Here is a 26,902-nt window from a genome sequence, read left to right as displayed (position 1 = left end):
TTTATCTATCTTATCTAATATGGCGTAATGCATGTTACATTACATTTTCGCTCTCGTTCGACATTTCGTCGTAGCCGTTTTTCCGATGTGGGCTCCACCGTCGTCGTCGTCGTGGCACCGAAAGTAATTCGGAGCTGTCCGATCTCTTCATTTGATCCCATCGTCGACCCATTTTCCGTCCCCATGTCGAAATTCCTTTAGAGGGAAAAGGTGCAGGAGCAAAGATACAATCGATTTTAAAATGTCAATCAAGTTTAACTTAATATTGCTTATTACAGTTATTACGAATAAGAGCAAAGCGATGTACAATGTGGATGCTACGCAAAATGTACGCACATTACTGTAATATGTCATAGGTATCTTAATACATTCCTACCTTTACGAGTCAAAATAGAGGAAGAGTCCGTCGATTCTTTCTGCGTATCGATGTCTTCTTTGACCGGAAGAGTACCTTCCAATCTGTCGTCCGTCTTCGACTTCTTCTCTGATTTCTCAGACGCATTGCTTTCAGCATTATTCGTAGCCGCGTCTTGAGGTATAGGTACAGCTGAAACGAGCTGCGGGCTCGTGTCGGCCGTATAACGTTTGAATAGACGCATCGCAAAAGTGTACTGCAAGTAAAATTACTTACTGACTATAATGAAGATCACAGCATATATGTATACGTACATACGTGTGACCGGAAGATGTTTCAAGCAGGTAGAAATGTAAGTAATGAATTTCACAGTTAATAATCACGTATTTCTAACAGCTGCATAACCATTATTTTTTTTTTCTCTTTAACATATCGCATTTATAGCAAGTAGTCATAATGTTGAAAATTGGACCGAGAGAAACGCCTCTCAAATTTAAAGATTCCACCGGTATCAGCTACGGTAATTTCTACGGAACACCCTGTACGTATAGAGGAAGAAAAGCAAAGGAGAGAAACGTGGTAGGGAAAGGTAGAGGCTACGCGAGACAGCCTCGGACTTCCTTGAAAGGTTTGTCGTCGGGTGACGTCAGCCGTCGTCCACAAAACGGTCGCCGTCGCATATGTACATCTGTCGCTCGCCCATATGTGTGTTCCGCGTTTTTGAATAAAAAAAAGAAGCAAATGAACCGCGAGAAGAGCATTGCAGGTAGGTAATCGGACAACGAACCCCGTTTACACGTTCTCTTCCTCCTGTACCTTGTTTTTTTTTTCGCATCGCGGTTGCACCGCGTCTCCTCTTCCACGCGATTTGTTCCATCGAGAATTGTCTCTCACGCCTAATTATGTTTTAATTGTGTTTTAATATTACTCAGCGGAAAAATCAGTGATAAAAATAATAGATAAAGAATATTGACGGCGACGTTTGGTAAATTGATAAAATTTTCAACGCATAGATGTTTCAAGAAACGCTATTGTATCATCATTGCACCATTGTTTAAGAGAGGATGCGTCTGCGTAAACTGAAACTTAAGCTGAGAACATTGGTCGTGAATGTATCTGAAAGAGACTGAGGTAACGGTTGTTATCTTCGATACGATCTATACGATTACAAATTCGACGAGCACGGATAGCAAGGATCTACCTGGCTTTGCGACTGGTCGAACGAAACTCTTTGTCCCGACAAAATTAATATATCTGCATATTTATACAATGGTAAAAGTATAAATTAAATTTTCGGTTAAATTATGCAAATAGATAGAAACATGACGCTCTCTTTTAGCTGACTTTATTTTATAATTTTCGCAAATATAAGACAATTTTATATTTCTTTATACATAACTATATATTTCTCGAATAATTTTATTTATGCGAAAGTATTGCATCGAACTGTTACCAAGTAACAGTGAGTCGAAGCTGTTAGCATAGCAGAGTCAGAGCGAAGTCCTAATTTGGACTTGAATTACGACAGAGCCTCTTCATTTTCCGATGAAATCGCGGCTACCAAATATGGAAGATAAAATTAACACCCGTATAAGCATGTTTCGCAAATGAATGCAAAATAATCTAGTGCTCTAACAGGAACTGGCTATTGTAAAAGTATCTATTTACAACGCAGACGGTTTAACGGTTCTACATCGTAGCAACCCGAAATTTATGTTATTTGCTTAAATACGGGATTTGTATAGTCGGTTATATGCAAACGTACAAACAGAAATAGAAAGAGAGATGCGGGTGTCTGATATGCTCTTCGCAGGGCTCGCGCTTTCACGTCTGCACTGTTAGGCACACCTGACTCTCAACCACCTGACTCTCAACCAGCCATGGGAACCTGCCATGCCTTTCGGGAAGCGCTGTACGTGCCAGCGAGCAGATGTCCATTGTCCTTGTGAACGAGGAACAACAGCTACCCATCACCCTCATCATTTCATCGATTATACGTGCAGCTCTATATAATAACGAGAGACCGCTAACTATAGCTCTCCTTTTTTTTTATACACGACAAGAGGTCTGGTTCAAAATCCGGTTCTCAATATGGCTTGACTAAGCTCTCGACTCTGAAAAATACAAGTACGATTCGCGACGGGTCAGTCGAAATCGGTGTCACGCACCAACATAAAATGCGGCAAATATCTCGGTCGTTCGACAGATCTCTTTCTCTCTTTTCTCTCCTCTCCCGAAAATTGCCGTATCCCTCCCATAATTTTTTTTTTACTCTTCACCGAACGGCGTCCCGTAGAAAGTAAAACTAACCGAAGCCACGTGTCCTCGAACGCACCAGTCTGGCATACATTCGTTACAAGAATAATGCAGACAGATCTTTTTTCAAACAATTCATGGATTTGATAAAAAAAAAAAAACAAAAAAAAACATATCAAAGTCGGTTGATAACCACAATTAAAGAGACTTAGTGCAGGATCAATTTATTTTATTGGCCATCTAGTTTTACTGAATACATTTTTACGCATTTTTTTAGTATTATTTAATTAAACTACAATAAAAAGGGAGGGAAAATTCGTTCGAGTAGCCGGTGTGCAAAATTCAATTTCTCCCCGCGACGCATGAAAATGATGGGTTGATATAAGTACGTATAATCACGAGTACTATGCGGAGGGTGGAAATGTGTGCACCTGCACACCCTTGTGTTTTTCGTACGAGGGGTAGGAAACTCATTTGAAAGCGTTGTCTTCTCGATTAAAATTTCATAGAGCAATATATTAATGCACGAGACATCAAGGTGAAATTTCTAGATATTCTCTGTGTACGCGTCGATCATACGCAAGAATCCTTATGGATGCTTACACTTATTTAACTGCATTTCTCGGCTGTCCGTCAAAGCGTTAAAAGGGGCGTGTTTAATCCGCGGAATAAAGCGGGCTTACTGCATAACTGTAATGCATCTCGCGCATCGCTTGCGATCTCGTACCGTTATCTTGAAATAGGTGAGTTCACGGTGCATACATAGTGCGCTGCGTACATCTGACAGTTAATTACGTTGTTTGTATTAACGTTGTTGATACGATCGAGCGAAATGGGTTACGCGTGACTTGCGAGATTAAAGCTCGCCGCTGAACGATGCTCGGCGTTACTTGAAAAAAATATTTGTGATAGATTTTACTGCATTTATTGCAGTACGATTGGAATATTATCGCATCGAGATGCGTACTGCTTTACTTGGGATGCGATGCTCGATACCGATTTCCGGAATATTTATCGTCCGAACGTGCCGTTCGCAGGCGCGAATATACAGTATTATTACATGCGATGTAACGATATTAACGTTAGTGTACAGTACAGTACAGCGTACGATGTTAATAACGTGATTTATTCCATATATGTACTTGCTCTACGTACTCGATATGCCGTGAACATCAAGGCATCACCGCTTCTTGGTCACGGATCATTGCCACAGCGAAAGGGTTAACGTTATTCAAGTATATTCGCTCAAGTATTATGAGAAAAATATAATGAATCTAATGATACGTCGTTAATAATGTCTAGGATGGCCTAGAAAACCTTGACCTTCGTTCGGTAACATGATATTGAGACAAATAATAATTAGATGAAATTGCATACTTTTCTTATCGCATATTCATTAAGCAAGAAAGATACGCACATATATACGTATATTTAAATTTATGCATTGCGTTCGTCGTAGTAACTTGACATGACATTTTTATTGTGTTAGCGTATTCTTTTAAAGATGTTTATTTTTCTACAAAATGGAGCAAATTTACGAAAGTTCGGAAATAATAAATTAGCAGATATTAGCCGCGACTGTAAACTAATTTTAATTTATTTTACTTTTCGAAAACTGAATTGGATGAATATTAAAATTTAAAACGATCGCAAAAAATTTCCGTATGTTCTCTTACTGTTAAATAAATTAAAAATCGCGATGTTCCCCAAATTTATGCTCGGAGTCTAACGCAATTTATAATTTGAATAGGCAGAGAGTATATACGAGAATATATCGCGAGAATAAGCACAGAAACGTTCTGACGGTTAGCTGAGTTAATGTTTGTTTTCGCGGCTAAGGTTCAGTAACTTGTAGGAAGAGATAATTTAGTACTGTGGATTCATCAATAACAGAAATCTCTGGTCACATCAAAGGTCATCAGTTTTTAGTAGCATCATAGATCCATGTACATGTACTATACGCGAGATTAATGTGTCGGAGCTCTAAATTATGCGGAACTGTGCGCATGACATTTGTATACGTCAATGTCCTCTGAGGAAGCATGTGTTGATATCTAGTAAGCGCGGCTGAGTGCAAACCAATGAGGAGCAGGCGAAGCGCTCCAGTAATGTACAGTTCCATCCACAAAAAGCAATTATCCTTTCGAATTACATTCTGAATTATACAACTATAGAAATTAGTTAATTAACTTCGGATAAAGCGAAGGAGACTTTATTATCTAGTCAATTTAGCGTGACATTATCTATCGTAGAGAGTTATTGGAAAGCGCAGAGGTGCGTGTGCAGTTATTAGTTACGAATGGTGGGATGGAAGCGGTGAGAAAAAGAAAGAAACAAAGAGACGAAGACTTGCCTTCGATCAAAGGAAGTTATTGCCCCTCGATCGCGCGAACATGGTCTTGCAGATGAAACGGCTCCGATGCGTCATCGGCTCCAATCCGATCTCGATTCCGATCTTAATTTAACCGCGCGCCCGCGAACCCGGAACCGTGCTGATAAAGCAAAACGGTCGACGACACTGCTGTATGGCCGTATAGTACGGTCCGCTTTGGAGGCAAGCTCCCGAGGTAGCTCGAGAAACGATGCCACCGATATCTGCCACCGGTCGACGAGAGGGAAGAAGCCCCGCTCGCTCGGCCCGCACGAACGTTCACCGGCAGGACTCGCTCGAAACTGCCGGTATCACAAGAGCACCGATTGCCTGTGGCGCTACCTGCACGGGGATACAATCCCTTTACCTCTCTCCCACTCTCTTTATTCATTTGCTTCTTCCCTTTAATAATTATATTAATGATAACGTTGCATGACAATAATAGTAACGCGAACGATAATAGCGCTTCTATCTTTTGTTTGTCGAACCGACCTCGAGCTCCGTTAACTCGCGAGCCTATTTTGACGGAACTGATAACAACTCTATGACCGGGCGTTCGCAGGAAATAAAAGAAGAAAGGTCTCGACTCCCTAAAATGTCGACGAAACACCGCAAAGAGCACCGTGCTGTAATGTATACTAAATCCGGACGTGGCAAAAAGCGCTGGTAACGCTATCTTCAGTAAAATTATCGCGTATCGCTCGACTCTGTGCTAAGAAGTCGGGCAAGTGTGAGAAGAACCTGTGGGGAGAGAAACAGGTTCTAGATTCATTCACATCTCTCGCCGAGGCCTTGAGCCGAGCAAAAAGCGCTCTCTCTCTCTCTCTCTCTCTCTATGCAATTCCTACACCATAGACCATCTTGTAATCCGCCATGGCTACTGGCGAGCTGAGAAAACGAGAAAACGGTGCACGGATAGAAGGTGTCTTCTGGAGAGATACAGTCGGGAAAAATCTGGTTTCTCTCGTTACAGAAAAAAAGCCCCTACCACCGGCGAATCGAACGTCTATCAGTACATTTCGCCCAGTCATCCAGAAGCGCTAATCTAAAAACGTAGGCCGCGCGGGTAGACTACACGAAACATTGACGTTTAAGGAACACCTCGATGTGGCCCACGCATTTCCTACTAATCTCACATGTGATCAGGCGGACGATAAATTATTGCTAGGAACACCTTCATGTTACGTACAATATAGAGCGCTGATTTATGAGACGGCCAAAAAAGTGCTGATCTCTTACAACACGATAAGCTGATTCAGTAGATTCTCTTTGGGAAGGCATTCTTTCGCCTTGTTCCCGAAAATATACGTATGAAAATCGAAAGTTGTTCTTTTCGTCTGCCATCTTTTCGTCTGCCAAATACTGAAGCCAGGTTTTTTTTTTATGTAAAAAGCGTACTCGGATCCTACGAGCGATTCTCTCGAGTGAAATTAACAATAGTAACGGACTCGGGATACGTTGGCCGCATCGTGGGCTACCTTCTTGAATAAATTAAAATCGAAAAGGAAAAAAATTCCACGCCGACGTCGACGCCGACTTATTTAGCAATCGGCGAACGATAAGCAATGTAAAACTCGTATCTATAAAGCAGCCGTTCCCCCTGCTGTAATATCCAGCAGCAATCATTATATCCCGCTGTTACGTGCGGTTGTTGTTCTCATCGACTCAATCAGAAAGCTAATTAAATGTACCGTCGTACCGTGCAATTAAGGAAAATGAGCGATCCTCCGAGACACGGATAGTTAAAACGGACAATGACAAATGAAATTGATCGTTTGCCAAACGATCACTGGACACCCGTAATAGCTTCATAACTAAATGCATTTTTCAGCGGGGAAGTGCTTTAATGATCGCCAGCATCTTATCACAAATTCCACGGTGTATATATATTTGCTCATATGTAAAGCTTACATTCCCGATTTAACACGTCCGGTGGCCGTTCATTTTGATTTCTTTGACCTCATCTTGCCGATGCGATTAAAATGCTTTCCGCTTGAACGCGACGTATCAATTGCGCATTATAACTATTAAACTTAGAATTAGAAAGAAATTTATTTTTAAATTGTATCATCGCACATGACTCATCGACGTGTAGATAATAACTCATGAATATGTATGTAAGAACATTACGTTCGCCACGTGAGTCACAAGTGCCTCGTGGACAGTAAACATGTAAAGATAATTAGAACTTCTAGTTGGCTCTCTCTCTCATTTGTTTCTTGAACGCACTCATTTGGATTACTTCGAAAACATTGCGTTCGAAAATTATGATTGTCTCGCGCCTAACGTGTGTGTCTCATGCGTGTATACCATCGTTCAAATCGATTACCGGTCATTTCATCAGTGTTTTCCGAGTGCTCGACTGAACGATTGCATCAAGAAATAACTGTAACGGACTTTTGCTAACCCTTGACTGTGGGCCGTCCCCAACGAACTTCCATTCGCTCTCGACGATGCCCACGGTGGTAGTCATTTTACGGGCCAGTGACTCCTCGAATTATTCAACCGATGACGATCTCGATGAGAGACCACCAACGGATCTTGTGTAAGTAATCGATTAGCTATGCAGCTATATGATGCGCTACGCAAAGTTTAATCTCTTAAACAAAAGATTACGCATATAAATATTCTTCTTACGTAGAGTTTTATGCCAAAAGACCAGAAGCGAGAAAATAATAAGCCAATAAGCTCGTAAGATGTTTATTATTGCTGTTTTCGTCTCATTTCCTATCTTGTACGCTCTACTAATTTAACATTTTGCCGAGCGTTGCCGGTAAAGTTTTTAACCGCAGGAAGTCGACGCGCGTGGATGACATGTGCTCGAGTTAATTGGAAGCCTCACTCGAACTTGTTGGCACGCGCCGCGCGCCTTCGAGGGGCGTCGTCGTCTTCGGGCACCCTGGGAGCCTCACAGGGAAATAAGTTCACAAACCGTGAAAATTTAATGTTCTTTATGGGGAGGGGAGGGTGGAGGAGCGGCGTATTGTCGGCGCAATATCATGTAGCGTACCCTTCAATCCTTTTACGCAAAGTACACACAGAGAATAGACGAGAGTCGTAAAAAATATATTGTATAGAACGAAACTTGACGGCTTGACGGTATATGACTTTTTGATACACCAACCGACGGATGTTAGCGGTCTGGTATACGCGTCGATCTTTCGCTCTAATGATTCCACCTGGGTTCCGATACACATATCCGTGGGTGGTCCGTCATGCCCTTGATAAACCTCACACCAGATGTAGATCGACAAAAAGAAAAGAAGCGAGAAGTTCACTTCCTTAGTGGCTGGTGTGACAATACATCGGCTATAGAAATGTTTTCCTTAGAGACTAATTTTAATATTCTGCAATTCTTATCTTTTTTATGCACAGAGAAAAAAAAGTTGAATCAACAGCATCAGTCTAATTAAAAACATCTTGTTAATTCAATAACATTCATTAATAAAACAGAAAGATTGAAAGTAAAGCGTAACAAATATAATTGAATAAATAAAATGTAATTGAATCAACTACATATGTTTATGATAGTTTGTTTAATTGATTCAAATTACGTTTTAATTCATATTACAGCATTTTTTTCAGTGTGCAAACGATATTAAGTTCTTTTTTTCGACGAATAAATTGGAGATTTTGTCCAATATAGGAAAAAAAGAAAAGACATAATTTTTAAAAGGTTTAACGCAAGAAGATATTGATTGGCGGACGCTCGCGCTGGAGTGGGCTGAAATAACAGGAACAATCCTTTGCGCTCGCAGTAAATTTGATTGTTCGGAGGCAGGACTGCCCACGCTGTCCGGCCCGCCACAGGGAAACGCTACATTCTTATCGTTCGAGAAACTGGCGTGGCATAACGTAGCGTATACGGTGACGGCGTACGTACCGTCGTCGTGTGTACGTGCCGGCTAGCTCTCTACTCTAACAATACAATAACGATGGAAGGCGTCGCTTAAGGGCAAGTCCGCCTAGCGTAGCTGTTCAGGTAAGTATCGATGTCGGTAAAATATTACGTTTACATGTTTCTACGCGCGAAATATTTCCTCGTAGAATACTGCTTCCGGGTCTCTTCAATTTGACATTTTCAATGCCGATAAACGTGAACGCTTCGGCGTTACAACATTTCATTATACGACTATACGAAGGAGTGAAGCCTGACGTATTTTTATTAATTTTGTATCTGCATCTTCTATGTTGCAACTTTCTGTGTTGCAACAATACTTTTTATGCCGACATGTAATTGCAGGTGCGAAGAAACGGGCTACCTTTAACACGCGCGCTAAAATCGACGACCGATGATGGAAAACCGTTTTCCTTTCCCATGGTGCATTTTAATTTTTACCCTCGCCGCGGAATACGGCGAGAGCCGCGTTAACGACGCACTTAACTCTCTTAGAAAGGGATCCATCCACGCCTCGGAATTGAGAGAAAGATCGTAGTAGGAGAAACAAGTTGCTATTCCCACGCTGCGCCTGTTCGGGATGCTACAAACACTTTCGCTATCCAACCTTATCGAAGCTGGTGCATTGCGAAAGGCAGCTAATAGGTTCACGACTGCAGGTACTTTTTGTTTCGCGGCGGCTGGAATCTCTTTTCGAAGTGCCTACGTGCAAACGCGATAATGGTAAAGTGATCAGGTAATTATCGTAAACACTGATTGCTCTTAAGTTGTTACTTTGGCCTGTGGAAAAAAATGTTAAATAATTTCCTGATAAAAAACAAAAAATAAAACTACTATTGCCATTTACTCGTACAGTGTACTTCGCTCAACAGACCGATCAGAAAGTCGTTTAACGTTTTTATTTCTGCGCGGGTAATCGGCCAAAGTAACATTCTAAGGACTACGGAAAAACTACTTCGAATCTTCTCGTATCGTTGATCGTCTCGGAGAAAATCTCTTTCAACATCCCTCAGCTTTAAAAGCGTGATGAAAAATTCAAATAAAAAAACCGTTTCGTTTGTCTTGTGCTCAGCCTTACTCGTAAACGTCGTAATGTCACAGTCTTTCGTCACGGTGCACCTGAATATTGCGGCCCTATGCTTCCAGCACCTGTTCCCACCTTGACACCTGACGGAGCCTTCTCGCACTCGCTAGTCCGTAGGGGTTCGGAAGCACATCGCTTGTCCACGCGACGCAGTCGATGCCGGCGACCACAGCGCGCCAACGACTGCCGATGCGTTACGCATAATGCAAGACAAATTTTGCAATCGCGTCTGTGGTTTCAATTCGATCATTCATTTATTTACATGCATTACACACATTACGTTCTAACGTTACTTCCAGCCATATGTCGAAATAATAAATATGTGGATATTTTTTTAACTGTTCAATGTTGTAACGGGTTCTCGAGCTTCATGGTTCTATATTTTTACTATAAATATAATTTAATTTATTCAGATATTTTTTTATCATAATTATTTAATTGCGATAGAAATTTGTGATAGCAATTGCGCCAGAAGATTGGCAACCATATATACATGGTCGCGCTCTCTTTCATCGGTATACCCTTTTCTGTGTCACAACTGACCAACGTAACTTACGATATTTCAATGTGGACATGATCAAAGCAAAATCTTTGTACGAGAAAAGTAATATCTTTATTATTCATAAGTTCATAATCTTCATAAGTTAACGTTGAGAATCTGACTATAGGTGATTATTTCAGCAAACAGAATACGAGGGAATCTGGTAGATCTAGGGCTATTTCAAGGCTACAATTTCTTATGAAGTCCACCATTTATAATAAGCTATATTTTGTATAAATATAAACAATATGGATGATCAATAAAACATTTCTCATTCCTTCGATAGTTCCAAGATATTTTTAGGTGGTACCTAAAATAATAATATTGCGCGAATAAAAGTAGAAATGTCGGCGCTATTGATTGCAGATAAGAGAAGAAATCGCATTTGATTTCAGATTAATTTGTAATGGTTAATGATAACAGTTAAAAATAAATGCTCACCACCAACGCATTCCGGGGTCTTACAAGGTGTTTTAGTTGCTGCTGTGTAAGTTGCGTAACAATTTATATCACATTTGTAACGCAAGATAGGATTGCCGCATCCAGAGCAGTCAGGTTGTACAGTTGCAAACTACGATTACATTGTCTTTAAATATATGTATAAAGAATATTTTTGACCTAGTACGATATGTCTACCTGTGGCACCTGGACCCCGGTTTGTTGAATGCAAAGCCACTGATTGTACGCGCACCCACCCGCAGCTCCGAATCCTACTCCGTATGTAATTTGCGGCACTAACGAAATTTGAGGTACTATAGGGAGCGATGATATAGATCCAGGGGGCACTACCCCTGGATACCCTGGATACCCTGGATACCCTGGATACCATGGATACCATGGATACCCTGGTTGCCCTGGTTGCCCTAGTTGTCCTGGTTGCCCTGGTTGCCCTGGTTGCCCTGGTTGTCCTGGTTGCCCTGGTTGGTAGCAGGGGCCACTACCAGGGCGACAGGGACCACCAGGCGCTGTAAATCAGAAATAAGCCCGGTTTGACCGGTATTCATAGTCGATTCTTATTTAAAAATCGTCTTAAGTAACGTCTTAAGATGCTAATACGGCTCTCTGATTGGTTGATGACATCTTAAGGTAATATTTAAGACGATCTTAAATATAAGAATCGATTATGAATACCGGCCTTAAGCGCTCTTTGTCTATTAAACTGCGTACATTTCAGTTATACATTAGATCTTACATTAATAAATAGAGGCTTTGACTTACGACAGCAGCTTTCGATAGTTGGACCAGTAATATTTTGACAAATTCCTGGAATAGTACAATTAGCGTTCACGAAAGGATTAATGACATTGTTAATGCCGATATTCGTCGTTATATTAGTAGTTCTTAGACCGTCATTGGCTACATTGCAGTTTCCCGATACGCATTCCGTCTCGTATTCCGTAATGATTTGATGCCTGTGCCTAGTTCTCTTCGTGCAATGGCTACATTTTTTCTCGCATTCATGATCCAAGTGATGGTCGCACTTTTTTAGACACGTTTCGAGACAATTGATGGCATCTGCGGAATTTTATTGCTTATAGCTTGCAGCAGTGAGGCACAAGTTTCTCGTAGCGTAAACAAAAATAAACGGTACTTAGATAGTACGGGACGTAGATAATCAAGTAAAAACTAACTGTATAAAAATAAAGGCTGTCGCAATATCGCTTATACTTATTCATCGTACTTAAAAGTCGCGCTAATGACCAACCGCGTTGCACAACTGCATGTGTTGCGTTATAAAGATCTAGTAATTTTAATTTAATACGCCGGTTTATCTCTCTAAGTGATCGCGCAACAGCTGCAGTTGCATAATACGTTTGAGTGAAGACTTCCGACTGGTACGCGAATTCCCGTGTTTATCTCGATTGATATAGCGATTGGTGATCTACCAGTTTCCGCCGACGGCTCGTCCCCGTGATTCGTGTGATGACCGTGATGCCTTTTCGGTCTCATTAAACACTTCACGTATTTCTTGTAGTCCGGATTCCGGCATTCATCGTACACCTTCTGCTGATCCTCGCTGATCGGTGCTTCGGTGGCTCCCTTGACTTCGGCGTTCTTTTCGGCGTGCACTAACAGCGTGCTCGAACCGACCAGAAGATACACGACGAGCAAGTGTGTCACTTCCATAGCGCCGAGTTCTCTCAGCGGAGTAATCGAGCGGGATGAGCGACGCAACCCTTTATACCTTTAAGCCCGCTTACTCGGGGCTACGGGGTTAATGACCATTACCGACAGCGTTTGCGATGTCAAAGTCTTAGTTGGAAATGTTTGCGCCGTACGCCCTCGTAAAGATACGTCGTCGCACGTCGGCTAATATATTAACGCGTAAATTGTTATCTGCCTCTTGGCAACGGAGTGCAACGTCAAATTTGCACTGCTTATCGCGAACACCGGCCGCTGCGAGGCTGTCGTCCGCTATTCGCAGCGTCTCTTCCGAAAGCTGCGATACGCACGGCGTAACGAAGGAAGGGGTTGCAGAGCGTTAAAGCACACTCTTGTAATGATAATATTGGCCTCGCCATCCGCAGACATAGATATTCACGATGCGATCATAAATATAAACATTAGTTGAACAAACATTTGGCGATACGAAGAAATTAATACGGTAAAGACAGAAAGATTTTCTATTTTGCAGCATTCCAAGTAAATTACTTGTTAAGTACGCTTCTCTATTTTTAGTCGTCTTCGTCTAAGACGTCTTGCATTTACTACTTGCACCTTTCTTCCTCGCAATATTCCTCGAGCGCTATCTCGTAACTCGTTTGTTCCGCAAACACATTTATTCAAAACGTGTCATTATCGCATCCTGTGTATGTGTGCACTACCGCGCGAAATTATTTTTATGCGTGCTGGAAAGAATTACGTTATGATGATACAACGGAGTCTCGTTGCTCGCAGAATGGTCACATCATTTACATCATTATGATCGAAGGAGATACAAGATAACTTGTATTGAATAAACAAAGAATTTTCGTCTATTTTTGATGTTTTGTCGTGCACATTGCTAACTCTCGCGCTAACTCTCATTAGCCTTTGTACTCATTTTTAATTGTTTAAAATAATTTTGTAAATAATCACCCTCTTCAATTAGAGCTTCGAATCTAATATATAGAAAAATAGATTGCAGATCTTTTAATTGCGAATATCGATAGCGACGAAATCGCGTGATACTTCGAATAGGTCAGCGACACTAGCTCGTATCACAATCTCCTGGCTTAGAATAGAAAACATCCTATCGTTTCCTTTATTTACATTGCTCATCGATAAAGTCGCGCGCGAACAAATATACTCATAGAATTTTAATTCATCCTCGCATTCTTGGAAGCGAGCTGTTATTTGAACAGCCAGATTGTAGTTGAAAATTATATTATCAACTTGACTCTTTTCTCGATGTGCTCTGTTTTTTCGCTTCGGTGCCTTAGTACAGTTATTTACTGTACCTGTATTCGTGATTATCTCGGGTCGCTTTAATAGGTCATACGATTATAAAATCTTTCACGCATTCACGTACGTGATTTATCGCGATTTATAAGGTCTCTTCCGGTCATGGAAGTCTCCATTCAAGGGAGAGTACCGCTACCAGCTACATGTACAAAGCCGCGGCATTGACGAAAGGCTCGTCAAAGGGTGGCAACGAAGTAGGAATTAGTTCAGGAGATCTCTATGACTTGAATCTTCGATACTTCGATTTTTTATTGACAAATGATATTAGTGTTAGATCACGCCTCAAGTATGACGCCATTGGCAACTGCGAAGATTATGATTGGCTAAGGTGCAAAGTAGCATAGATGTTTTGCATAGATACGAATATATAGCAGACATTCCATTTAACAAGTGGTTTCAAACGACCTAGAGGCAAGTCGGTGAAGTCGATGCGGACTTTCTAAACGCCCTGTATACAACTTCCCTACCGATGGTAGGGGGACAGCGGGTCTCGCTCTCTCTCGAACGCACTGGCCCCATCCGTGTGTTCGAGACGTACAATGGCCGCCGTGTGAGCCGACGTGCTGCGTGCCTCAAGTATTAATCGTCCTCAATTTTCCCGACTTAATTTGCCGGCTGAGGAACGCCCACGAAAAAAAAAAATGCACGATGCTTCATCGCGGTGGAATCATTCGACGCGAGTCCGTGCGGCAGCGAACTCCGATGGACGACGCTCGCGTCCTGACGAACCGTCATCATCATCACCATCATCATCGCGTGTGTCGTTGACGCTTCTCGGCGAAAACACAGTGGTCGGCAGGACGCGACCGATTGCGTCCGGGCGCATCACGTTGTCGCAAAACAGTTGTTAAATCCTCGCGAGGACCTAGAAGATAGCCGACACAAACGTTTCCATGTTGCGTCCGATATTTGTGCTACCTTGATATTCAGTGTTGTTAAATATTATTCATTAGACTAAGTGTATGCGATGTTATTGCGCAAATGCTGCTACGCTTGAACAAGGTAATATGTACATTTCTACAGAACACCTTTAGTGATGTTAGATTTCTAAAGATTTAGGATTTAAATTTAATAGAAATTAAATATAGTTATAGAAGAGCTCTATTATGCTATAGAGTTCTATTAGCATTTTTGAAAATACTATAGAACTCTGTTAAAAGATAGAACTCTATGAAATTGCTAATAAAGCTTATACTATAGAACTCTATTAGCATTTTCGAAAATAATTCTCTTTATATTTTTTTAAAATGTCAAAATTTAATGAGATCGAAGTATACGTTACATGCAAAAAACCGTTTCGCTAAAGTATTCAAAAATTTAGTTGGATTTGTACGGATCTAAAAATAATTTTGCTGAATCATCAAAATAATTGTATAAGACGCTCGAGCATAATGATAATGCTGCAAAAAGTTTTGATATTCTAACAATCAGGTTGAGCATTATAACTAGTTAAATTGATGTTAATTAAATTATTAGATATTTCAGCAAGAGCGTTTTTTGCAGTATTATAGTTACAGTATAAATATAATCGTGAATAATTCTGTATAAAAAATTCATTTAAAACCACTCCTATATTGATGACTCGCCCGATTGAATTAATATGCTTTAAATTAGCGATTACTAACATAATGTCTTATTTCTCGTTGAAGTTCATTTATAAGAGGAATATCATCGACAGAATACGTTTCTATGAAAAAAAAGTGAAATCATTGAATTATACGCGTATTATACGGTCGTCTGACGTTACTTTTTTCCTGTTATGGTTAAATAAAAGATTGTTCCGATAGATAGACTAGACTTACGTCGTTGTAAAAGAATGCTACAATTAGCTATTCAGTTAAACTTCTTCTGTTCAAGTCAGAATTATTACGCTCATAATTTGCACTGGTTTTTATTTAAAAATTCCATTCGCAAAAGCATGTGACTCCATGCTCGTTTTTTTTTTTTTTTTTCATGAATTCGAACTCGTGCGTATATTTGGATAAATTTCACTTTTCGAAATCGTTTCGAGTTATTCGACCATAGCAAGAACGCTTTCGTTTTTTGTGGGGAAATCTTATTGCTCGAATACGGGGAACACGCAGGAAAAGTTGTAAATCGAGAAAGCCACTATTTGCGCAATAAAAACTTGTCAATCTATAATTATAACACCAGTGATCCAAACGGATTGTATATATTGAGTATTTGGGGCAACTGGTAGCAATTTCACTGACAAGTTAATTAACTATTAAGATCAATGTTTATTTCATGAGGAGAGTAGGGCAGATTACAAAACTTTCTACAGAATTAAATGACTCATTAAATAAATTAAACTATTAAATGAGCGTAGATATTTTTCACTTATTTAGCTCTCTCTCTATTTCTTAAACAATTACAAAAATATATCGAAAAAACAATAAGAATCTCGACTATTATTTAAATAAAAAAAAAGGTATTTCTTTTCCTATTTGTATTATTCACATATCGGGTTAGTTTCATATTTACTATTGTTAAGATAAATAATATTGAAGTTTTAAGCACACAAAATATACTTTTGATATTATTCATTTCATAGGCAGTGACTTAGCAAATATATACTGGTGCTATGGCAGTCGCGTGTTCGACTGTTCGAAAATCAGCTGTATTGATATATTTATGATTCGGCCGCGAATTTCGAAGAAGAAACGATGGCAACGGAGATAGAGGAGGCTCCAGTGGGGTCTCCTTGGTATGGCAAGGTTTTCGAGTGTTGGAGAAATCAGAATCGAGTCAGTCCTGGGAGAATCGAGCTGCCCGATTGCGATTTTTTTATCGTGGCACCGCGACGCACGCTACGCGTTCTTCGACCAACCCTAAAGAGCGGCTGGTACTACGAGAGTTCGACGGTCGACCGGCCGGAGTCGGTCAACGATAATTTCTTCAATCGATGGGCCAGGAGGCCGCATCCATCCGGAAACTGCAGGTGTTCCTTTCGCCAGTCCGGTAGCGCGTTAAGCACCACCGAAGAGCGAATAATATCGGCGGAATTAAATCGTATTCGAACGAGCCTCTGTGAGGCCGAGAAGAACGCGCACGGCATCGAAGAACTGGAGCAAAGGGTCTCCGTGAATCTGCAGAAGTTACGAGACAACTCAAAACTTGATCGCGCGAACGAGACGACGGAGCCTTTGACGTTAATGATTGATCACCAGCCGTTCGAACAGAACGCGAAGCAACAAATCGTCAAGGACTTGGAAAGGTATGTTTCTCAATTAAATGGCAAATAAAATAAAACGCAAAAAATTGGCTTAATTAACATTGAACAAATATATCTAGTAATAAAATAATATATAAATGTATAGCAAACAGTTAATATTTTGACTTTTTATCTTTTTCTACATTATTTGATAAATTAAGGATTTACACGCATTGTAAAAATCAAAACTTAATTTTATTAGGTATATTAATACACTTCTGGAAGAGGTACTTGATGATACCGTCAAGCATGTAACTGGCGTGGAAAAAAATAATGTTCAGCAATCTTGGCAGCGAACAAAAAATAATTTGATGAAATCTCAGCCCGATCAATCCAAAGAGAAAATTTCAATAAAGAAGGACGGAGATGACTCATTTATCGATATTAATACCCATCTGTCGGATAAGATGCAGGAACAATGGAGTACAGAAAATGAGTGTAAAAGGGAATTCACCAGAGTTTCGATAGGCGAGGGTTACGTTAATCCCGCCTTCGTCGGTTCAACTGATGAACTAGCTTCTCTAGAGTTCGATTGTTCTGCAAGAAAACACAGTAAGCAATGCATATTTAGAAAAAATTATTTATTATTTCTAATAGATATCCTTTTTGAATTCCTTTTTATATCATTGAGAGAAAATTTTTTTTAATAAAAAAAAATACATTTTCTTAAAACTATATATTTTGAACAAGCATTTGTTCTGTTTAAATAAAAATACTTTTAAATAAATAGACATATTACCTTGAGTATATAACTTCGTATTTCTATATTTTTTATACTTAAATAATGATTTCACAAATAAGCTAATAATAATATTAAACTTAATTAAATTATTTTCTTAGATTAAAAAATCTAATTGTCTTGAATTTAAAAATATTTTAACGATAAATATTTTCTATAACTACGAAGAAAAATGATTTAATTAAGGAAAATTTATTCATTTTATTTATATATTTCAATTAAGAAATTTTTAACGTGACTACAAGTAAATAAGTTATTAGGAGCCATCAAATAAATAATTTTTTTTTGCATCCAGTAAAATTTTTTTGTTTTAAAATGTTTTTTCTTTTAGTGTGTAATATAAGTTTTCACTACTTTTATGCTTTTTTTATGAAATAGCAGGTTTGTATCTTGGAATGCCAACGGAAAACATTTCTTCGGAAAAATTGGATTGCGTAGATTCCGGAATAAATAGCGTAGAGACTATCGAGTTTCAGTTACCTGATCAAGAACCTAGCTTTGAGCAGTCTCTTTTACAAATCATTGATGAAAAGTTGGGAAGAAGTCCTTTAAGCAATAACTCGGAGGAGGATAGTCTCGAGAAAAATTCGCAAAAAGCAGTTTCAGTAGAGGCAGAACGTAAAATTGCGTCTCAAAAAATTGAGTTAACTTCGTCTAAGCTTAGAACATCGTCGGTCGATTTCGACTGGAAAGTGGAGAGACTGGAAGATCCCGTCAATACAGAGGCTAATTTCGAAAAACTACGCCTAGAATTCCAAACCAAAAACAAAGATTCAAATAACGAAACTCTATCAAAGATCGGTGTAAAATTAACGGAAGGTTCTCCTATCGAGCTCGAAGATTACAAAAGATGGGTAAAGTTCGACGAAATCTCTTCGCAGGAAAATACTTTACAAACTCTTCGAGATTCGGTAACACTTCGAAGGAACAGAAAACCAACCATAGTCTTTTTACACGGTTTTGGTTCCTCGGCAGAAATCTTCGAGCATCAGTTGCAGTATTTCTCTTCCCTCGGTTATCCCTGCATCGCTCCCGATATGCTCGGGCATGGTATGAGCTCAGCGCCAGGACGCTCTAGAGATTATCATTTTAGCAAGTTATTAAAGGATTTAGACGCTGTTCTACACTATTACGCTTTTAAACCTGGGGAGAAGTGCGTTTTAGTCGCGCATAATTACGGGTGAGATATGCTTAAATTGTTTAAAACTATGTAAAACGTTTTTTTTTTGTTTTTTTTTTTACTTTAAAATGATTTGTCTCAAATAAATTATTTTCGTAAAAAAGAAAAAAGCTTTTGGTAATATTCTTAGTAATACTAATAAAATTGCTATCCGCAAATTTCAGGTGCAGCTTTGCTACAGCGTTAGCTTGTAAATACGATAGCAATATCCATCAGCTTGTGTTAATATCGGGCGGTGGTCCGACCCCTCTTGCTCCACCGAGCACGGAATGCGCGGGTCATTGCTGTCTCAGGGCGATTCTTGCGCCTCTACTGATGTGCGGTCTTCATCGAGATGTTCTCTATTCTGCACGAGGCCGACAGCATCCTTATTGCGGTCAAGAATCAATGGAACAGTGGCCTTCGCACATGAAATACGTATTGAACGGCATGAACTGGCCACAGGGTGATTACGCTTTTCACAGAAAAATATGCACACCAACGCTTCTAGTGCATGGATTAAAAGATAATAAAGTATCGCTAGTACAAGAGTGTCAAATGGAGAGGGTGAGTTTATACCATCATCAATCATCCAATTCAATTAAATATTACGTATGTAAATGAAAAATAAATCATCTAAAACTATTTATGTACAATTGGACAACTTTTTCCAAAAACAGGATACACAATTGTTTTAATTTAAATTTTTTTAGACAATGGTGAAAGCTTTTCTCGAAGCTATTCCAATGGCTGGTCATAGTCCGATGACTGAATGTCCCCAACAATTGAATCACATGATACATTGTTTTATAGATTTGTGGAAGAACAAAAAATGGCAGTAATAACATCCTGACTCTAGAAATAATGTCTAAAGTGCTGTATTATATCAAAATTGCATCGATTCAAGCGCTTAACAAACTGCTTAGCAATTAATTTAATTATCAGTCAGATATAATATTTAACGGAAAAAAAGAACTTTATAATTCAAGAAGACTCCACTAAAGTCAAATTAAATGATAAGAGATAAATCAATCAAGTTCAGGTGGCCTCGTAAAAATGTGCCAAGTTTTGTACAGATATATACAGAAAAAAATGTATAGATAAATATAAATACAAGACGTCTCATTTGTTAGATCACTTGAAATAACTTTGACATATTTCAAAATTTAATACTTGATATGTATTGTCAAGTATAAAATCGATTCTATTTTAAATGTAAATTTTTAATATACCTAAAAATTCTTATTAACACAATCGTAAATGAATTGTATACTATTATTAGCGTTACAAAAGAGCGAAATAAAAATTATCTATTTAAAAGGTAAATATTACCTTTTAAATAGATAATTTTTATTTCGCTCTTTCGTGTCAGATGAAAGAGTTATTCTAAGTGATCCAGTGAATACTGACAGAGGCTATGGAACAGCACATACATTTTGCCAAAGATTTATATACCGTTATTTTTCATATACTTTTTAATATAAGTTATATGTTTTACAAATAAAATTGTATACAGATGATTACATCGTAATGCAAGTTGGTTGTTATTTATTTTAACAAAATTAAATAATTAATCAGTCCATGATGCGCAAGTGTGTGTCGCGTTCGTTTGATATCATCATACAGTCGTCAACGATTCAACGTTTGATTAAGCGGATTCTCAGCCGACTTCATCCATTCTTTCCTAAGTATTTGTTTCAACTGACTCAATCTCAAAGTAGGATTTTGTTCTTTAATCATCGGCATCGTTCGTTCCTCGAAGCTCGCGTACGCGGCTTTCATTCGTTTCTCCGGGTGTCGATCTAATTCTGGATCCTTTGAACTGAAAATAAAAACGACACGATAAATCCAAGTAACGAGAACATTTAAATATAACTGCTATATAGCTACTTCTTGAGGATGTAAAATATTGAGATTTTCCAAAGCCTTACCGCTGTAACTGTACATAGACTTTACATAAATGACAATCCAACGTCTTGAACGTAATTACCTTAAAACAGATATAGCTTCATCTATACCGTGAGCCGTTTCACCTTCCAAAATCAATCTGTTTAAATTTTCCTCGATCGGTTTCTCGTCCTCCTTCTTCTTCATAGCCACTTGATTTCGTTTCTCGGTGATGGACACGATTTCGGCTCTAGTAATCTTCGACGCTGGCTGCTTGCCACCGACTTTTATATTTGCCATTTCCTTTTCAAGCAGAGCTTTCGCCTCCGCCTTTTTTTCTAATTGCTGTTGACGTTTCTTCTCGACTTCTTCCTGCATATAATAAAATGTGAGTAACGGCAAGCCGTAACTTACATCACGAACACTGACGCGCTTCTCTTTTTTTGACGATTCGATTAATAATAATTCTAGACACATACTTGTTTCTGTTTCTTCTTCAATACTTGCTTATCATTGTCCTCCCATGCCTTATCTTCCGCTTCCTTCGCTTTTTTGACAGTCTCGGCTTCTTTGGCCGCCGCTTTTCGAGCTCGGGCGGCAACCGCCTTGCTATTCTCACCCACGAATTTCTTCGGCATATTGATCTGTGGTATGTAAATTCGATTGTTATTCACGGAGTTTTCGTTTGATTTGTATCGTCGTATTTCTCTCGTATTCGAAATATAGGAAGTGCACACGTATTTTACTATATTACTATATTTAAGTTGGCAATAGCCTGACATGCGCGGAATCACACTGTGAAAATTATTAAGATCCAGGTTAAGAGACTTCAAAATAATCGACATTCTCAGGCTGTAATAGCACGAAAAGAATCGCGCGTGTGTGCACTTTTAATCTCGTGAGTGGATGACAAACACAGGTTTCGCGGAGAGCACATGTTTACGCGGTTAAAAAGGTGCTGCGGGTATTTAATCGTTACGCGTGAAATGTCGAAACAGCGCTCCACGAAGAACGCGAAGGCGTCGAAGACGGCGAGCACCAACGTGAGTGATCGTCTGCTTAACGCTGTACTTACCGATTTCTCGCCCGCAAGATGCTCGATCACCTATCGCGAAAGTAATGTGACATTTTCTGTTATGTACACTCTACCATCTCCAGGCAACTCTGTGTCGACAGAAGCGACTAGCCACGTCTACCAACCTTACGACTGGTTCTCGTAACTGGTTGCCGCGATCGAACATATGTTGCACGGAGTATTGCACGTGGATTGAGACATTACTAGGCACGTGGCGAGATGTCAGGCGCGGCACAAAGCGACGCGCGACGCGTCGAAAATCATTTTTTATTTAATCTTAAATATTGTTGCGTTTTGTACGCAGGATAATGCGGGAATCCTTACAGATTGTTCATACTGCTCCAAATAAAAGTTTTTCGACTAATATTTCGATGGCGGATTACCGAGAGCTATTACAAATTTTTACATTTGAAATGCCGAGGCTACTTTTCAGCGAGAATTGTACATTTGATTCATTACCTTACTGAAAGTTTTATGCGGTGCTAATAAAGACTTATGGTTCTTGCACATAAGGCACAGCAACGGCAAGAAACAACGTGTAATTTATGCGGTGATCGCTCAACCTCTCGCTTTTCCGGGAATAATAATAGATACGCAACGGGACATTGATTGCTTGCCCGCGCTTTTACACGCCGAGTGTGTCTAGAAATTACCTCCATTAACGCATTGTTTGCAGGTTCCATCTACAGGACCTGTGATTTTAGATAAAGACGGAAACGTTGCGATTAAAATTCAAGCTAAACCCGGAGCGAAATGTAACAACATAACTGGTAATAAGAAATACCATTCGATAAATTTTCCTTTTTATTCAAAGAAACAATTGTTCTCGCATTATCATTTTGTGTAAAAAAAAAGAAAGGTATATTATTGACGAAATGTAAACGAATATCCATAGATATTTCCGATGAAGCAGTGGGCATTGCAATTTCCGCCCCGCCGACGGAAGGTGAAGCTAATGCCGAACTCGTCAAGTACTTAGCTTCGATTTTTGGAGTAAGAAAATCCGATGTCACCTTGGACCGGGTTGGTACTCCAGTCGCCTCGAAGCAGTTTCACTAATTCGTACAAATTTTAAACTTTTCTTTTTTTTATAGGGATCTCGAAGTCGGCAGAAGGTAGTCGTAGTGTCGGGAATTACGACAGATCAAGTTTTGACGAAATTGAAAGGAGAGATGGATAATTAAATGCACTTTAAAAATAAATTTTTCTATCATTAAATTTTTTTTCAACTTATACATAGTTTTCTTTATAAATATATTTTATATATATATATATATAATTCGTCCTATGTGTATGTTTATCCGCATATTTTTGTTAAAAAAATGTTATTCAGTTATCTTATATTATACAATATTATACAATTTATACATTTGATTCTTCATGAACGCAATTAACAGGATTAGCGTATTGTCAGTATTCGTAAGATTCAATGTATAATACATTAAATGTTTTAGCAGCTACCTATAATTGCACACCAGATACGGTATTTTCAAAGATTGTCATCGATTCTTTGAAATTTTACACGAGCGTTGCTGTGACTAGCAATACAAGAATCGATGAAGATTTTTGACGGAGTAATCGCACGGGCGCGGGCGCAGTAGTGATCTTTAATAATCACAGAAAATTAGTGCCTTTTTTATTACAAAGGCACTAATTTTGTAATAATCCAATAATAGATACGTAATGATGAGCTTTCACTCCTGTATTTCGAAGGCCTTGTCATCGAGCCAAGGTCGAAAGATGGGTAACGTCGATGGGTAATGAGCGCCCCGTTTGGACGGTGCCGTACCAGCTGGTGCACCCTCCGGCCTCAAGGGGTACGTGGCCAGCACGATCGGTATTTGTAACTTGATTTCTTTGTCCAAACTCTTCGGACTTATGACGAACTGTGCGGGCGGAAACATTAATCAAATCAAATAAACTTCGAAAACTCCAACGCGTTCAAGACGATTCTGACGCAATTGCGTCACGCTTGGAAATAAAAATATATCTTTCTCTTGACAACTCACGTAAACGTGATAGAGAACGTTGATCAAGTGGCATCCTCTCAGATTCGTCGGCGGCAAAGGAGGAACGTACATTTGTTCGTTTAGCCACTCCTCGCCCTCACCCGGCCGAATCTTCCCCCTAGAAACGCTAGCCAGCTCGCGAGTCTCGCTGGCGAGCACTTTACCCCGACACAGGTACTGTATCGTTTCTGTGAGTGACGCCTTGGTTGACTTCATCGTCACCTATTAATTCGAATTCGCAAATTTTTCATACTTGAAAAATCGCCGTGCTTTAAAAACTGTATCAAAAAGTGTCGAAAAAAGTATTATTATATATGTTAATTGTAGTGTACCTTACTGCGATTGGTGACAGTCGCAGAAATACCAATTGTTTCCCCGGGTACGTATCCACCCCGGTCTAGACTCACTCTGCAAAATACGGGACCACCCGATACGCAAGAGACACCCACGCGCTGTTCGATCTCCTGTCTCGCAGGTTGCTGTTCGATTACGAAAGTGTTTTATTTATACGCATACAATTTCTCCTGAATGATTCAAGTTCAGTTAAATCAAAGTTGAAATTAAACGATATCTCAGAAAGCAAGGTGCGTTTCGCCGATATTCGATACGTCTATCTATCTTGCGATTGAACAATGTTCGCCGCTGAATGCTGTCCGCCAACGCAAAAATTTTCTCATGCGTCTTTTTTTTCCCAGAAATGCAAATGCATTACTGGAATATATGGGCGGCTATTCCATCACGATCTAACGAGTATCGTTATGTTGCAACTGGCGCAAAACACAATACTAATACGAATCGTCGCGCAAACAGAATGCCTCGCGTTTCTTTTTTATTTAAGCTTAAATTTCTGCATCGTATGCGTAGAATTATAATCTCTTGAAATTCTTTGCCTCACATTAAGGTATTTGCAACGCTTTCCATACGAGTCGATGACCAGTATTTGGGTCTCGGTTATGGTAATGAACACTGAATGTTCATTTAATTGCACGCGCGAAACACTTTCCTTGATCTGAATTGGTTGTGAAGGTGTCTACTCAGGAAACTGTTTATTCGCGATAGTTACTTTTTAGTAAAACAAATCGTAAAATATCGGTGAATCGGCGAATTTAAAACGCGTGCAGGTAAATCAGATCTGCATATATAAGTAATCGATTATCATAAAAAGCTCACCGCTAATATCGGAGGTTCCAGATTTAAGTCGATCGGATTCATGACGATGAAGACTTGTTGATTTTTGTGAGTAAGTCCACCTGGCTCACGAAGAGCCGCTTTACAATAATATTGCACCCATCCGTGTTTTCCGAGAAAAGTGGAGGGTAGACCAAGTGGTAACCCCAATTTGAAGGGAAAACTATGTATTCCGGGAGATAGCAATGACGGTCCTTCGCCTATTAAGTCCCGATTTTCATCAGAGAGAAAAACATGCATATATTAAAAATATTATTTTATATCTTAATTAAAGAGATGTCACACGAGATATTGTATCCTTAATTACATCTTTGCAAATTATTGTAACAAAACTTTTCTTAAGCTATATTATCGTACAATGTGTACACATAATTTACTTAAATGCGTGCCATTTAAAGACAAAAACTTGATTTAAAACGTTAAATTGCGTGTACACAATATAACCCGAAGTAATTAATTCACCTGGTTCACCCAACAGCCGCATGCGAAAATCGATGTAATTCTCTTTGTCGTAAACTCTCTCGGCACGTTGACTGCGTACCCGAACTACACCTTCTCCCACAACATGGAAATGCAGTCCCGAGACGCTACGGTAATGTATCCCACATTATTAAACTTGTGTTACTTACTAGATCTAATGCATCTACGTAAATTTAGTGCTTTACCGCGCGTCTCAGAGTAAAAAAGATTTTTTTTTTTTTTTCTAACGCGTATACTTCTTTACGAGCAAAAATGATTTCTTCGACCATGAACTCAATATCCTCTTTGACTTTCTATAAAAGACGTTACTTACTAAGCTTCATCGTCCAGCTCTATGAGAACACGACCGGACAAGAAGTGGCCAGGAAAATACAGTAGATTCGTGTTATCGAAAAGTATCAAAAACTTGCTGAGTTTCCTCGTCATCTCGCCGCCCAAAATGAGATATTCCTCGTTATGTATTGGCGGAGAAGGACAGTTTGTGCGGGCACGTTTACGTCACCGCGGCTTTACGCTCACTGAATACACGTCGAGGAACGCGCAGGAGCAACCTTCTTCTTCCATGCGTTACCTCGTGATGCGAGGTGAGAATCACTGGCTTGCATCGCATCAGCAACACGTTCGTAACATGGCACGCGTCTCTCTTTCTCTTTCTGTCCTTCGCAATCTCTCTCTCTTCCTGTGCGTGCTGGTGGATTGGTACCAGCTACGATACCATGATACACCTCATCGTCACGGTTTTCTCAACAGTGGCACGTCCCACATGCGTTCTCCGCACTTTTCGCGATCGACAGACGATCGAGGAAAGATCGATCGGACACCAATCCTCTGATACTCCAAACTTTATCGTCGCCACCGCGATATTTTCTATCACCGTTTCGCAGTCACCGCACCTTCTTGCCCATTCTTGGAGACGCGCTCACTTTCGCTCCCTACCTTCCTACCTGGTTGCTTCTTTGCCACCTCCCATTCAGTCCGGTCTGGACTGGTCTCACCTGACTTCACCAGCCTGATACCTTGGCCAATAGCAGTACTCTAATCAACAATGCTGCTTTTGGCATTGAATGTTCAAATCACGGCACGCATTGCATTAGTCTCGCTATTGCATTAGCAATCAAAGTTGCGTTTATCAATAAAAATAATGAAAACAATAATGTTTTCTGTGCGACATTTAAGTGCTCAAATAAAAAACACGTTTATTT

General features: G+C 39.6%; 6 protein-coding genes across 10 annotated transcripts in view; 2 read left to right on the top strand and 4 right to left on the bottom strand.

The window, feature by feature from the left end:
* LOC105195869 overlaps positions 1-26,902 on the bottom strand; it is an 88,922-nt gene that overhangs the window by 4,073 nt on the left and 57,947 nt on the right. Inside the window, exons 1-3 of one of the 3 annotated variants that reach the window (XM_039452065.1) lie at positions 4,965-6,306; positions 377-611; positions 44-195 (exon numbers count right to left, since the gene is read on the bottom strand). In XM_039452065.1, coding sequence (XP_039307999.1) covers positions 44-195; positions 377-599 — 375 coding nt within the window. In that variant the 5' untranslated portion in view covers positions 600-611; positions 4,965-6,306. Of the gene's footprint in view, positions 1-43; positions 196-376; positions 612-4,964; positions 6,307-26,902 lie in introns of those variants that run through there. The other 2 variants (XM_011161488.3, XM_039452066.1) reach the window with 2 other exon arrangements.
* On the top strand, positions 6,362-20,592 carry LOC105195868. 3 transcript variants are annotated; one of them, XM_039452067.1, is made up of 6 exons: positions 6,362-8,964; positions 16,504-17,166; positions 17,366-17,715; positions 18,281-19,082; positions 19,247-19,628; positions 19,775-20,105. In XM_039452067.1, exons 2-6 carry the CDS (start codon positions 16,616-16,618, stop codon positions 19,901-19,903), a joined length of 2,214 nt encoding a protein of 737 aa, XP_039308001.1. In that variant the 5' UTR covers positions 6,362-8,964; positions 16,504-16,615; the 3' UTR covers positions 19,904-20,105. The 3 variants fall into 3 exon arrangements, with proteins under 3 accessions (XP_039308001.1, XP_025986168.2, XP_011159789.2); XM_026130383.2 differs by lacking the exon at positions 6,362-8,964 and adding an exon at positions 13,727-14,951 and having other exon boundaries at positions 19,775-20,592; XM_011161487.3 differs by lacking the exon at positions 6,362-8,964 and adding an exon at positions 13,727-14,951 and having other exon boundaries at positions 18,284-19,082.
* On the bottom strand, positions 10,559-12,760 carry LOC105195867. The gene is made up of 5 exons (XM_011161485.3): positions 12,392-12,760; positions 11,724-12,020; positions 11,142-11,470; positions 10,947-11,076; positions 10,559-10,815 (listed from the first exon to the last, which is right to left on the bottom strand). Exons 1-5 carry the CDS (start codon positions 12,630-12,632, stop codon positions 10,805-10,807), a joined length of 1,008 nt encoding a protein of 335 aa, XP_011159787.1. The 5' UTR covers positions 12,633-12,760; the 3' UTR covers positions 10,559-10,804.
* Positions 20,519-22,181, bottom strand: LOC105197928 (coiled-coil domain-containing protein 124). The gene is made up of 4 exons (XM_011164535.3): positions 22,024-22,181; positions 21,428-21,592; positions 21,052-21,320; positions 20,519-20,883 (listed from the first exon to the last, which is right to left on the bottom strand). The coding sequence occupies exons 2-4, from the start codon at positions 21,584-21,586 to the stop codon at positions 20,691-20,693; spliced, it is 621 nt and encodes a 206-aa protein (XP_011162837.1). The 5' UTR covers positions 21,587-21,592; positions 22,024-22,181; the 3' UTR covers positions 20,519-20,690.
* On the top strand, positions 21,592-23,256 carry LOC105197927 (UPF0235 protein C15orf40 homolog). Its single transcript, XM_011164534.3, has 4 exons — positions 21,592-21,991; positions 22,700-22,793; positions 22,919-23,046; positions 23,118-23,256. The coding sequence occupies exons 1-4, from the start codon at positions 21,884-21,886 to the stop codon at positions 23,205-23,207; spliced, it is 420 nt and encodes a 139-aa protein (XP_011162836.2). The 5' UTR covers positions 21,592-21,883; the 3' UTR covers positions 23,208-23,256.
* Positions 23,222-26,856, bottom strand: LOC105196740 (arrestin domain-containing protein 2). The gene is made up of 6 exons (XM_011162824.3): positions 26,014-26,856; positions 25,683-25,807; positions 25,203-25,420; positions 24,365-24,511; positions 24,033-24,254; positions 23,222-23,909 (listed from the first exon to the last, which is right to left on the bottom strand). Exons 1-6 carry the CDS (start codon positions 26,124-26,126, stop codon positions 23,718-23,720), a joined length of 1,017 nt encoding a protein of 338 aa, XP_011161126.1. The 5' UTR covers positions 26,127-26,856; the 3' UTR covers positions 23,222-23,717.

The sequence above is a fragment of the Solenopsis invicta genome, chromosome 7 (assembly GCF_016802725.1).
Source record: "Solenopsis invicta isolate M01_SB chromosome 7, UNIL_Sinv_3.0, whole genome shotgun sequence".
Lineage (NCBI taxonomy): Eukaryota > Metazoa > Arthropoda > Insecta > Hymenoptera > Formicidae > Solenopsis > Solenopsis invicta.
The sequence above is the reverse complement of the archived record's forward strand: the minus strand, read 5'-3'. Positions and strand labels throughout refer to the sequence as shown.

Excerpts from the sequence above, each read along its gene's own strand:
- LOC105195867 (XM_011161485.3), bottom strand. The coding sequence starts at position 12,632 with ATGGAAGTGACACACTTGCTCGTCGTGTATCTTCTGGTCGGTTCGAGC. Across the intron at positions 12,021-12,391 it reads CGAGCCGTCGGCGGAAACTG|ATGCCATCAATTGTCTCGAA; the intron begins GTAGATCACCAA and ends AAAATTCCGCAG. Across the intron at positions 11,077-11,141 it reads CCGGGGTCCAGGTGCCACAG|TTTGCAACTGTACAACCTGA; the intron begins GTAGACATATCG and ends ATGTAATCGTAG.
- LOC105195868 (XM_026130383.2), top strand. The coding sequence starts at position 16,616 with ATGGCAACGGAGATAGAGGAGGCTCCAGTGGGGTCTCCTTGGTATGGC. Across the intron at positions 19,083-19,246 it reads TTAGTCGCGCATAATTACGG|GTGCAGCTTTGCTACAGCGT; the intron begins GTGAGATATGCT and ends CGCAAATTTCAG. Across the intron at positions 19,629-19,774 it reads AAGAGTGTCAAATGGAGAGG|ACAATGGTGAAAGCTTTTCT; the intron begins GTGAGTTTATAC and ends AAATTTTTTTAG.
- LOC105197928 (XM_011164535.3), bottom strand. The coding sequence starts at position 21,586 with ATGCCGAAGAAATTCGTGGGTGAGAATAGCAAGGCGGTTGCCGCCCGA. Across the intron at positions 21,321-21,427 it reads TGAAGAAGAAACAGAAACAA|GAAGAAGTCGAGAAGAAACG; the intron begins GTATGTGTCTAG and ends TATTATATGCAG. Across the intron at positions 20,884-21,051 it reads GAAGCTATATCTGTTTTAAG|TTCAAAGGATCCAGAATTAG; the intron begins GTAATTACGTTC and ends TTTTATTTTCAG.
- LOC105197927 (XM_011164534.3), top strand. The coding sequence starts at position 21,884 with ATGTTTACGCGGTTAAAAAGGTGCTGCGGGTATTTAATCGTTACGCGT. Across the intron at positions 21,992-22,699 it reads CGAAGACGGCGAGCACCAAC|GTTCCATCTACAGGACCTGT; the intron begins GTGAGTGATCGT and ends CATTGTTTGCAG. Across the intron at positions 23,047-23,117 it reads CCGATGTCACCTTGGACCGG|GGATCTCGAAGTCGGCAGAA; the intron begins GTTGGTACTCCA and ends TTTTTTTTATAG.
- LOC105196740 (XM_011162824.3), bottom strand. The coding sequence starts at position 26,126 with ATGACGAGGAAACTCAGCAAGTTTTTGATACTTTTCGATAACACGAAT. Across the intron at positions 24,512-25,202 it reads TGGAACCTCCGATATTAGCG|CAACCTGCGAGACAGGAGAT; the intron begins GTGAGCTTTTTA and ends GTAATCGAACAG. Across the intron at positions 23,910-24,032 it reads ACGTTCTCTATCACGTTTAC|TTCGTCATAAGTCCGAAGAG; the intron begins GTGAGTTGTCAA and ends CCGCCCGCACAG.